This window comes from Stegostoma tigrinum, chromosome 32 (assembly GCF_030684315.1).
Source record: "Stegostoma tigrinum isolate sSteTig4 chromosome 32, sSteTig4.hap1, whole genome shotgun sequence".
Classification (NCBI taxonomy): domain Eukaryota; kingdom Metazoa; phylum Chordata; class Chondrichthyes; order Orectolobiformes; family Stegostomatidae; genus Stegostoma; species Stegostoma tigrinum.
The window spans coordinates 22,312,447-22,325,652 of NC_081385.1; the positions used below are offsets into that span (position 1 = coordinate 22,312,447).

Below are 13,206 nucleotides of genomic sequence, written 5' to 3' on the forward strand. Positions count from 1 at the left end.
AATACTCTCTGATACCCAAAGTGATGTATTACGGTCATCGCATGGGGCAAGGAAACACGTACAGAAGACCAATGGTACGTATCCTAGATTTATTATCATACCAGTGAAATTGGAGCTGATCACTTCCCCAAAATGTTTCATAGGTAAGTCTGGCCCCATCATACTTTTTTTACATGTATTAAATCAATACAAGACATGTTTAAGAGTGGATGCTCACTGATTGTAAAATAAAAAAAGCACCATAAACCACAGGATTATAATTTCTATGCTTGTCTGATTTTCAAAATCTATGATGTATTTTAGAAACTTCAAGAATACGCCCAAATGGAACTTAACTTTCTCTGATTTAAAATGGTCTCTTACTGAACATATTGGTGGAAATGTCAACATAGTTCAGAAGTTCTGATATTGAAGTCCAGAATAAGGTTCAGTGAATGGGAGATGCTGTCAATTCTAAAAAGATTTATTACGTGTGCTCTCTTTTAAAATTATTCACAGGCAACAAGTACATTTTTTGCCATGATTGGTATTTCTGAAATGTATTTGCAAATATATTATCTGTAGCATGAAGGCTTTGATATTGGACATGATTTTAATTGAACAAGAATGCAACAAAATGTGGAACTAGGAAAGAGCACTCTTCAAGCTGATTTCTTCTAATGGGCCACATAAAACTTGCACTTGTCATCTGTTGTAACAAGGTGTAGGGCTGGATGAACACAGCAGGCCAAGCTGCATCAGAGGAGCAGGAAGGCTGACTTTCAGACCAATCTGAGACATGTTAAACTTCTAAGCGATGTGGAAATCCCTCTTCCCCAGTTCTTAGCACTTAGATGCCAGTCTAAATTTAATCAGATTTTAACGAGATGATATTCAGATTTACAATGGATCTGAAATCACAATGCTGAATATTTGATCTTTATTTACTCTGCATACTTACTTTTGAAGCCTTGTTTCATCTGGGCACCCACTGTTCAGTTGTCTAGCATCACATAAACAATGCCTAAGAGGAGTTAATTGCAATTAGGGATGGGCAATTAATGCTGATCCAGCCAGCAACAGCACATCCCATGACCAAATTTAGTTAAAAGTGTAGAGACAAAAACTGGAATCCATGGTAGACAAACAGGAAGCTGGAAGAACGCAGCAAGCCAGGCAGCATCTGGAGGAAAGGAGAAATCAACATTTTGGGTATTACTCTTCTTCAGGATTTCTCCTTTCCTCCACATGCTGCCTGGCCTGCGGTGTTCTTCCAGCCTCCTGTTAATTCAAAGTATATTCAGTTTATTGAAAAATAAGATTACCTTAATTGGAAAGAACTTGCTTACGTGTGAATATAAGTTGAACATACAAACTAGCAGAGCTCGGTAATATGTGTACGGGATCATTTTGAATGTAGGCTGCTCCAACAAGTAGCTGCTCCTGACGTATATTTGAATCCCTGATCTGCTTTCAACAGAAATTAAATAATCGCCAGATTAAGTAAAAAAAAACTTGAGTTCCCTTCAAAATACACTGTGATAAAAGTTTGTATGTTACTGGATTGTTCTTCATGCTTCTCGCTTTTCAGCATTAAATTTTTCTTGTTCAAAAAAAAGACCTAATTACCAGCCTCATGTTATGTTCTTACCAAGTTATCCACTGTCAAAATTGAATGCATTCCTACTCCTCCACAGGAACCGTGGACTGATTCTCTTTGTTTCCAGAAGGTATCGCCAGGTAGTCTGTTCTGTAATTACAATTAAATTGGAAATCAATTTAAATATTCAGAATGTATGTGTTTTATATATTATATATATTTAATGACTGCCTTAGTAACAACCAAATACAATTTTAATAACTGCATAGTAAACTCCTTGAAATAACTGTCCTCATCTATTATGTAATGTGATTTCAAAGGAAATAGGTAAATCCCTGGGACCTGATCAGCTGTTCCCCAGAGCTTTATGGGAAGCTAGGATAAAGATTGCTGGGTTCCTTGTTATGATATTTGCACCATGGATAGCCATGGGTGAGGTAGCAGAAGACTGGAGATTGACCAATGTTGTGCCATTATTTAGGAAAGGCTGTAATGAAAAGTTAGCAATCTATAGACTGGTCATCCTTATGTTCGTGGTCAGTAAGTTTTTGGAGGGGATTCTGAGGGACAGAATTTACATGCATTTGGAAAGGCGGGGGCTGATTAGAGATAGTCAACATGGCTTTTTGCATATGAAATCATGTCTCACTAACTTCAACTTTTATGAAGAAGAGCCCTCATCAATCTTCTTTGCAGAGTGGTAAATGTCTTTATGGACTTCAGCAAAGTGCTTGAAGATGTTCTGCGTAGTGAACTAGTTAGTTACATGGGATTTAGGGGGAGACAATTGGACGCAAAAATGGCATAAGAGGCAGAGGGTCGTGGTGAAAGGTTGCTTTTCAGACTGGAGGCATGTGACCAGTAACGTACCACAAGGATCAGTTTTGTCCATTGTTTTTGTCATTAATGATATGAACTTAGGAGGTATGGTTAGTCAGTTATAAATGATACCAAAATGCATGTAGTAGATAGTGAACAAGATCACCTCAGAGAAAAAGTGGGCCCTTGATCAGATGGGCCTATGGGCCTATGGGCCTCTGGGCCGAAGCATGGCAGATGGAGTTTAATTTAGATAAATATGAGGTGTTGCAGTTTGATAAAGCAAACCAGGACAGGACTAATATAGTTAATGGGAAGGATTTGGGGTGTGTTATCGAACAAAGGGATCTAGGGGTGCAGGTGCGTAGTTCCTTGAAAGTGAAGTCACAGGTAGACAGGATGGTTTGGCATGCTTGCCTTCATTGGTCAGAGCATTGAGTATAGGAGATGGGATGCAGTGTTGTGGCAGTATGGGACATTGTTGAGGCCACTTTTGGAATAATGCATTCAGTTCTGGACTCTCTGCTGAGAGAGTGCAGAAAAGATTTACTCGGCTGTTGCCAGATTAGAGGGTTTGAGATAGGGAGAGACTGAATAGACTGGTGAGTTTTTCCCTGGAGCATCAGAGACTGAGGGGTGACCATATAAGACGTTTATAAAAATCATGAGGGACATGGAGAGGATGAATAGCCAAGGTCTAGATCCTAGGATGGGAAAGTCCAAAACTAGAACCCATAGGTTTAAGGTGAGAGCAAAAAGATTTTAAAAAGGACCTGAGGGTTAACTTCCATGCAGTGGGTGTGCGTGATTGGAACAAGCTGCCAGAGGAAGTAGTGGGGATGGGTACAATTATAACATTTAAAAGGCACCTGGATGGTTATATGAATAGGAAGGGCATGGGAGAATAGGGACCAAATGCTGGCAAATTGGAGTCGGTCTGATTGGGAAGTCTGGTCAGCGTGGATGAGTTGGACTAAATAGTCTGTTTCCATGCTGTATGACTCTATGAATCAAGAATAATGAAACCACAAATTAAAAAGGGAAGTGATCAGCGATAAAATTGAAATGAACATGAGATGATTAAAAATGCAAAACCCTGCTGCCTCACAGCACTAGGGACCCAGGTTCGATTCCAGCCTTGGGCAACAGTCTGTGTGGAGTTTGCAGATTCTCCCTGTGTCTGAATGGGTTTCCCCCGGGTGCTCCAGTTTCCTCCCACAGTCCAAAGATGTGCAGGTTAGGTGAATTGGCCACAGTAAATTGCCCTAGATTAGGTGGGTTATGGGGTGGATTGGTCTGGGTGGGATGCTCTGAGGTTCGGTGTGGACTTGTTGGGCCGAAGGGACTGTTTTCACACTGTTAGGATTCTATGATTCTATGAGTTTAAAAGATTGAGTTTAAGTACCCAATTTTAATTGACAGGACTAGATCCTATGGTCTGAAAGCCCAGAGCATGGCTGAGGAATCTCCTCTTATTGTCTGAAATGACAGCTCTGTGATGAAAGTAGGTGATAAAAGGCCTCAGGTCTCATTATCATTGAACCAGTGAACAGGATTAAAGATAGGCTGCTGCACCAATAGCTAGAGCTTAAAATCAATGAAAAAGAACAATCAAGTCAGGAAGATAGGTGGTTGGAAATGTGTTTTGGGGAACCTAATTTTACAGAAGGGGAATAGCTATAAAAATACATGCATGTGCAAAAGTATGTGCTACATACATGTGCAAAAAGTAACAACAATAAGTTAATAATTTCTTAAATTCCGATCTGCATGTCAGATGCTAAATAAAACAAAATATTAAATTTTCTTTGCTGTTGATCAATAAAAATTTGCCCAAATGTGTGTACAAGTAATGACATGAGATAACATACGCATTTTCTTGTGCAGCTTCTTCTGATTTCAGGATCTTCCTATAGCAATATATCATTTCTATAACAAGCCATAAAGTGAGGAAAACAAGGAGAAGATACATCATGATTTCTGAAATGTATGCTGTAAAATCTTCAAGGGCTAGAAAGAAACAAAAGTGAAACCAGTTAACTTGTGCAAAGCCTATTATGTTTGAAATCCTCTCCCCTCAACTAGTCTAGACATTCCAACTTCCCAAATATTCTGTTTTTCCATCTCTCTCTTGTATGATGAAATGTGCCAAAAGAGGGACTTGTTCTGTCCTATTTCTCTTGAACAGACTTGTTGTGAACTTGGTACTGAGGTGTCTGCTGCGTGGAAAGCACAGTAACCACCTTTGAACTTTTTAGTGTACAAAAGGAGCATGAGGGTGTGGCTGGAATCAGGCTCATACGGACCCAAGATTTTAGTTTTTATTTCCAGTTGTTGAAGTTGGAGTTTTTGAGGAAGCAAAAAAATTGTGGTCTCTGTCTGCTGTTAGACTGTTTCTTTAAGTATTTTGCTTTGCTGGCTTTGAGTGAGAAGACTGAATGGGAGAATAACAATTTTTTTTGCTAAATTTTTCTTTGCCAGGGGTGTGTTTGTGGGGTGCTGCTGTATTGGAACAGTTGGTAAATAGTCATTAAAATATATATTATTTTGTTACATTTATCTATAGAGTTAAACTTATGCCAATTCTTTTATTTTTGGTTGGTGTTTTAACTGTGGTGTAAGAAAAAAGTATGTTTTGCTTAAAACCTATAATTTGACCAATAGAATTACATTTGTAACAAAAAGCCTAACACTGGCCTTTTAATAAATGTAAGTTAGGCTCTAGGTTATCTGTTCGATATGTTTTGAAGGGTATTGGTCTGGCTCATAACAAGTGAGAACAAATGCTGTTCCAGCTGAAAGTCAAATGTCATTGCATCCTGCATGAAGTCTACATTAGACATGGGACACACATTTCATCTCTTAATTTATCTCCTCCTTAAGTCTGGGATATGACAGTTTCTGAAGTTATTTTGTTGGAACTTAATGTCTAACATTTATTGGTCATTGGTATATTTAATGACATTTAACACCTCTGATTATCTTGAGCTGGTATAATTAGAGGAATTTTTTTGTACACTTTTTTGCCACCACTTGAAAATCTGCATCTTCACACCTCCAGAGTGTAATATTTGCAAAGTAGCTGTCTTCGCACCTTAAATCGAAACTGATTTGTCTTTTTCCTTTTTTACCCCACAACTCAACGTGTTAATACGTCATCACACAATTGCTGGCAGCACTCCCAGCTCTTACTATTTAATCTGCCTAGTTCTATCGTACATGTCTCCAACTGCTTTCTATGATAGGGTCTTGTCACTGTATTGTGATCAGCAACAAAATCCCTGGCTATTTTGTTTTCTCTCCTCCTTTGCCTCGGGGCTTTTGGACCAAATTGTAAACCATTATGGCTGCTTCGCTGAAAGCATTATGCACAATGATCTAAATTCAAACATGGCATTTTCCTTATTTATCACATTGCTAATCTACCTAGTAACCATTAGGTGAAATAATGGACCATGTTTTCATGTAGTTTGACATCTAATGGTATTTACCATAAGCTGGTTTTGTTCTTCAGAACTTTAGCTTGTTGGTGTTTTTTCCACAAAGTTACTGAAACTGTGAGCGGATAACAGTTAGAGGAATACCTTTCCTTGTATTACCTCCCCTTCTCTTCTGAAAGTGCTGTCCTTGTTAAATCAATGGCCCTGTGACCCTTTAGTATCTGGTAAACGTGATTGATTATGTTTGAGATTGAAGAGTAGTGGGTGGTGATGATGGATGCTCAGGTAGGCCTCCTGACGTGAATCAAACCGGTACCCCAACCCCAATTCACCTGCAACCTGTTCACCCCCTGATTTTAAATGGGAAGGAGAGAGCATAGCCAGGAAGCAGGATGGTAATTTATACACTGTAATGAGGCTATGTGCCTCATTTTATTCATTATTTCAAATTTACCCTAGGCTGGCTGCACTTCCTGTGCTTTGGAAAAGAACCTTGTGGCTAAACCAAAGTGATGGTTTACACACTTGGTCGAACATGACTTAACTGGATAATCCATCACCACTTTTTCCCCCAGTCTCCACTCTTGTAATTAGATACCTCATCCTTTCCCCGCTCATTTCCCCTTTGACTGCCCCTCCATTACTTCACTTGCCCCCTTCTTTCCAACTCCCTACCCCATCTCCAGGCCTCTGATCTACACACAGCATCTTATCCCTCATGTCTCGAGGGTTAAAGATAAGTATAAGTTTCAATACATGTTGGGAGAAGTTCCAACTCCTGGGTTTCCCAAGTTCTACTGGAAATCCATTGCCCATCATGCTCTTGCCCGGTTAAGAAGGCAACATCCAAATGCTCCCAGTTCCCACCCACCCACCCTGGACCATCCTGCCAGATTATCAGGTGCCTGTTCCATTGTGGAAGTTACAACAATGGAAATTATTGGACAGTAAACAGGTTCATAATCGTGGTTTATTTTTGTCCTGGGGCACTGAACCCAACTATTGCACCTAATTGCTCCCCAGGATGACACCAGCACAGGACCAGCTTTGAATTTTAGATCTTCTATCTTTGTAAGGCTAACAGCAGCTTCATGTGGTTTCTTTCCCCATTGTGGGGTATTCAAGATTCTGGTACCTCTCAAAGGTAAAACATTATTGTCCATCCATGCTGTGAATTTATTTCTGAAACTCTCAGCACACAGAACTTAATCTCCTCACCGTCTTCATGTACTGTTAGCTGCACTTCTTTCACATCCGTCACAGAGGGTCTGTGTATCTCATAATTAAAATACCGTTTGATCGTGCACCGGTACAGACCGCTGTCGTTTAGTGTAACATTCACTATGGTTATGGATACATCTTGTAGGTCTTTACTTCCATTCCACAGAATCCTGCCCTGATAAGGTCCTTTTAGCTCTCGTGGCTCTCCGTTGTACTCATAAATCTGTCACAAAGACACAGATTTTGATCAAGTGATGAATTGCTTAAACGGCAATGTTTTACTTCAGAGTTTTCTTCCCCTCAGTATTATCCCCTCTTATCCTGAACGTATGGGTTCTTGTTGATATTGTATCAACCACATATAAACTGAGATGGTAAGCTTAGGCAGGCTGATCAACCATGCAGCAGGGACATAGTCAAGGGTGTTCCTGTTTCCACCCAATATTCACACACGCTTCTCACCAGGGACTTGCTTTTGACCAGGAGAAACCAGGAAAATCAACTAATTTTTTTCACACCTGAGCCCAAGGACCTTGAGATTGTTCCACCATCTCAGCAATGACAATCTCACTCCACTGACAAAATTTAACTGACCATTAACCTGGAATCAGTTTTAATTCCACACTTGCAGAAAGTATTCCGTTGCTGGGACATTTTGGAGAATTTTACTCAAGATGAATGTGATAAATGAGCACTTATACAATGATGAAGATACAAATTTGCTCAATAAAAGTCATAAAATAACACGTGTAGTCCTAGTTTCTAAAGATCAAAACTGAGAAATATGAACTACTGAAGCCACATTGAATGATGTGTACAAATTAACACACGGTTCAGTCAAAACACTGCTGTAAGTAAAATCAACATTCTGTTTATAAATTATAATGGTTGTGATTTGTTAATGTACATTTTTAGCTGTGCAATAAAATGTATTACTTAGGAAATCATTGATTGCAATCAGATGATTATTTCATCTGAGACCTGATTACATACAGAATTAACATGATGAAAATTTGAGTTCTGCCTCATTGATGCATTAATAATCATTTTTCTAGCCAATTTTAAAACACCAAATTATGGCCTACATAATTCATCTCTCGTGGCCTTCAATTTTGATACATAATTCATCTCTCGTGGCCTTCAATTTTGATACATTTCCTCAACATTTAATTGATGTTTCTAATTTTCAATGATTATACAGACATGCTGTTTTCTGGGATCTTTCCCATTTGTTATTTCTGTGGTAGGCTTTTCAAAATTCCTTTTTGATTTGCTGTGAGCTATTTGACAAAAGGGATGTCATGTTTTAACCTTTTCTCAATCTTATTCTTTACCTGTAGCCACATCCACTTTTCCCATCAGGAAACACTGGATACTGACTGAGATTAGGAACCTTGGCCAATTTACTTCCGTCCCAGACGTGAGGTTGCGGAGACAATTCTATAACCAGTTCTGCCGATACCAGCTAATTCACCTTCGGTCTGGGAGCTGCTTTGAATGTAAAAATTGTGCCTTTCGGGTACTCTTTGATTTATTTAATCCACCGAGGTGTCACTTCATGCAGCGAGAAGTTTGGATCCATAGCATCCCAGTATTGGGTGCAGCTGCTGTTTTATTTTCAAAATGGCGTCCACAGAATTCTGGTGCAGGCCTTGATGGCCGCCAATTTAGTAAAGGCCAAGCAAGACTTGTCCTCCTCTCAAATAGGAAGCAGGTATTGGGCCATTAACTTCCACAAGGGCTGAGCCTGCTTCTGCTCTCTCTCTTGCAGGTTTGATTCACACCTGTGACAACTAGCGTTAGAGGTGACTCCCACTGGGCAACCCAATGCTCAGCAGAATGGAATGAACCTAGTTATTTGTTTACTGTAATCACTGGCACACTCAATTCCTGAAGTCTTTGCCCTCAAAGATGTGCCTAACCTCTAGATCTCTGACTTAAATAAATAGTTGTTTGGGAAAGGTTAGGCTATGAGCTTCCCATCTAATTCCCGAGTAACTATTAAACTGAAGTCTGAACTTAGCTCACACGTGCCCAACTGCACTGCCCCAACTCAAACACCCAACCACCCATTCCACTCCAGTCCTGACTACCCACCCACTGTTTGGACCCAGCACTGCCCCATTCTGGACCTCATCTACCCACCTGCCTCCAGCCTGCCCAAGACCCAAAACATTCTAGTCCACTCCAGGCCAAACCTCTCTTTGCCTGATGCCAGACCTGATCCTCTCCTTGGCTCTGATTCCCATACCCTGCCTTGCCACCAGACCGCAGCCCCCTTGCCCAATACCACCAACTTCTGTTGCACCTCACTCTAAGCCCTGGCTCCACCATGTCTAATTAAACTCAACATATCCACTCACCCCAATCTACCTAAATTAAACCTTTCCACTTTGTGACCTGACACCTCGCCCACATGGTGCCTTATCCTCCTACCACCTTAACCTCACACTTACCTTAGGTATTTATCTTCTGACCTCAGCAAGGAGTGGCACAGTTGCAAAGTTGTCAGCACTGATGCCTGTCAACGCCAGGGACCCGGGTTCAATTCCAGCCTTGGGTGACCGTCAGCGTGGAGTTTGCATGTTCTCTCCTTATCTGCATGGGTTTCTACCAGGTGTTGTGGTTTCCTTCCTCAGTCCAAAGATGTGCAGGTTAGGTGGATTGGCTGAGGTGAATGGAGGGTTATGGGGTAGGGTTGCGGGGTGCGATCAGGCTACGTCTGGGTGGGATGATCTTCAAACGGTCAATGCAGACTTGATGGACTCACTGGTCTCTTTCCACACTGTAGGGATTCTATGATTCTAGTTGTCAAAGTGACTCTGATTTTGGACCTTCAAATTTTAGAATAGGGTGATTGACTGCAGTGGAAAAGGAGGCATGGTTTTCCCTTCCTCAACTGTTTTATGCTACAAATGGAAGTACAACTCCATATTTTTGAAGGAGGCCTGACTGGAATTTCCTGTCAGAATTGTGAGGGTTCTTACTTTGTGTAAGAAAGAAATAATTTAACAATCTGAATGAGATTACTTGTCCTCAGAAAATCCAGCACAATTTGTAGTTTAGTTATTTTTCATCCATATATAAGCTCTCAAAAACAATGTCTACTTGGTTTATGTCAACTTGGCACAAATTCAGTTTCAAACATACAACTGCCTTTTTTTTGAGTACACAATAAATGATTTGGACAGTGTTGATAGAGTATCTCGTGAATAGCAGAGACTTGGAAATAAACCTATTAATGACTTCTGGAATTTCAACTGCTTATTCAGTTAGAACCACTAGCCCCAAGCTCTAGTCCAAAAAAAAGGAAAGCAGTGCATTTTAGGTCAAATAAAATGGTTGAGTGAGTTAGAATTAGTTTTAGAATCACGTTATAGAATATTGGTCTGACTTCATCATAGCATCGCCATCATTCTCTCTGCAATTAACAATCTCCTGCGGTTTTCACTCATTTGGAGATGGCAAGAACTGCAGATGTTGGAGTCAGAGTCAATACAGTGTGGTCTGGAGGAACACAACAGGTCGACTTTCCTACTCTCGTGATGCTGCCTGACCGATTGTGTTCCTCCAGCTCTGTGTTTCTGTTAATTCATCAAGTTTATGGCTAATCAAGGGTTCACTAATTTGCAATGTGGAAAGAATCTGAGGGATTTGGTGGGAGCTAAGTAGTGTACTTTCAGCTGACGTATTGAGTTCAATACAATTTTTCATGTGAAAAGGCTCAATATAATCTGTAACCAAGATATTTATATTGGGCCTTTGTACAATCTCTCATCCTGAAAATTGACTTCTGTCAGTTAGGGGTCACAATTTCAAGGTGAGAGGGGTAAAGTTTTAGGGGGATATGTGTGGAAAGCTCTTTACGCAGAGGGTGGGGGTTGCCTGGAATGTGTTGCCAGTGGAGGTGGTAGAGGCGGGCACGATAGCGTCATTTAAGATGTATCTCGGCCGATACATCAATGGGCAGGGAGCAGAGGGATACAGATAATTGGAAAATAGGTGACTGGTTTAGACAGAGGATCTGGTTTGGCGCAGGCTTGGAGGGCCGAAGGGCCTGTTTCCTGTGCCGTAATTTTCTTTGTTCTTTGTAATTGACAGATTTAGGTTCTTTTATTACAATTACTTGGCACATAATCGAATTTCTATTTTAATGTAAACACTTACTGCTATCTCCTTCCCATCATTGGTAACGTAGGTCCATTCAACCATAGTGTCTGTATTGACTTCTTCTCTCTTCATGCAGGAAATGCAAGTGAGTTTCATGTTGGTCCCATGTAAAGCTTCAGTGTCTGAAGGAACCTCAACACAGACTAACCAACAACAACGCACTGTAAAAAATAGAAACAATATCAGTCAAAATTCACCTCAAAATTGCATTCTCCCTTGTACTAAGTATAAGCTGCAGCAGAGTAAGCCTGAATGCATGCCGTCTGTTAGATGTACTACAAAATTGTGTCCACTTTGCAGCCATGATGTTCCTCAAAGTCCATTTCAATCAAGTAACCCCAATAAACCATTCAGATAATTCTTCTTTCCACACAACCAATCCGCATGATTTTTCTGACAGAAGTTAATAATCTGGATAGAATTAGTTGATTTTATTTCTGCAGACTCACATGGCTATAACTGTTTACTAAAATAATCATCTTTAGAGGAAAGGAAGAAATAAATAGAGGCTATTTTGGTGAAAAGTTATGTAGTCTAATAGATAAGAAAAACTTGTTCTCTTCCCTAGGTGCAGCAGGAATATTTTAAGTTTTTTTTAATGTCAGCTGCAACTCAGTTGGTAGCAGTTTCACCTCTATGTCATGAAGTCATTAGTTCAAGTCAAATACTTGAACACAATAACCTAGGCTGACTCTCCGATATAGCACTGTGGAATGGTTTCACTGTTTGAAGCATAACCTTTCACACGGAATTTTAATCCAAGGCCTATCTGCTTTTTCAGCTGGCGATAAAGACATTATAGCATTTTAACTGAAGAACACAAGAACAGTTATACCCCACACCCAGTAATTTTTTGTCACTCAATTAACATCACAAAATATAGATTATTTGGTCAGTATTGCCTTGCTGTTTTTGTGACCTTGCTATGCATAATTTACTTGCTGTCATTCTTACATTAAACTAGAGACTATACTTCCAAAATATTTCATTCGTCAAAAAGTACATCAGAACATTCTAAGCACATGAAAGACTGTATATTTTCTCAGACCGACACATTTTGGAAATGTGTACAACAGTTATGTTAGGCTTGGTAGAGTGTGTATTGGCCCTCTAGACAGTGAGAATTGGGAGTTAATCACAGATAATGAGGAAATAGTGGTCAAAATGAAAAATACTTTGCTTCTTTCTTCATGAAAGAGTATACACATTATTGTAACGGGGAGAAAAAAACTTAGCAAAATTACAATTACTGGGAATGTTGTACTAAATGGATGGATCTACAGGCTGTCAAACTTCTGGTTCAGGCTGGATTTCATCCTGAGGTCTTAGGAGAGGTTACTAATTAGGTAGTAGGTGTGTGGTGTTTAAAAAAATCCTGGACTCTGGAAAGTTTCCATCAGACTGGAAAGTAGCATAAATAGCACAGTAGTATAATCCTTCTATTCAGAAAGTGAGGAAGACAGAAAAAGGGAGACCACAGGATAGTCAGACTGGTGCTAGTCATACGAAGGTTATACTGTGGTCTTAGAATATCTTTATGTAGTTAGGAAGAATCCATATGCTCTTGTCAAAGTGAAGTCAAGTTTGACTGATTTCGTGGAGTTCTTTGAGGGAATAATTTGATGTGGATAAAGGGGAATCTGTGCACTTGTATTTCCAGAAGGCATTGATAAAGTGCTGCATGAAGGATTATTGTGCAAAATAACAGCTTTTTGTGTAGGCTGTAACATATTAGCATGAAAGAAGATTGGCTGGCAGGCAGAAAACAGAGTATGCATAAACGATCTTTGTCTAATTATCTAGGTGTGAGATAGGTGACGTTTGCATTGACAATGTTGTGGCCTCAATGTTTTACAATTTACATGACTGACACAGATGAGGGGAGTAAAAGCATGGTAGCTAAATTTGCAGATGACACCAAGATGTTAGTTGTTTAAAAATACATAACGATGTTGCATATTTGTTTTGATTTGATTT

The 13,206-nt window shown here is 39.8% G+C and overlaps 1 protein-coding gene across 5 annotated transcripts in view; it reads right to left on the bottom strand.

Moving 5' to 3' along the window:
• The window catches only part of scn3b (sodium channel, voltage-gated, type III, beta), a 38,923-nt gene that overhangs the window by 7,997 nt on the left and 17,720 nt on the right, over positions 1-13,206 (bottom strand). For 2 of the 5 annotated variants that reach the window (XM_048562268.2, XM_048562267.2), the window contains exons 2-5: positions 11,227-11,390; positions 7,057-7,282; positions 4,270-4,408; positions 1,631-1,729 (exon numbers count right to left, since the gene is read on the bottom strand). In XM_048562268.2, the coding sequence (XP_048418225.1) occupies positions 1,663-1,729; positions 4,270-4,408; positions 7,057-7,282; positions 11,227-11,390 (596 nt within the window). In that variant the 3' untranslated portion in view covers positions 1,631-1,662. Of the gene's footprint in view, positions 1-1,304; positions 1,447-1,630; positions 1,730-4,269; positions 4,409-7,056; positions 7,283-11,226; positions 11,391-13,206 lie in introns of all 5 variants that reach the window. The other 3 variants (XR_007250543.2, XR_007250542.2, XM_048562269.2) reach the window with 3 other exon arrangements.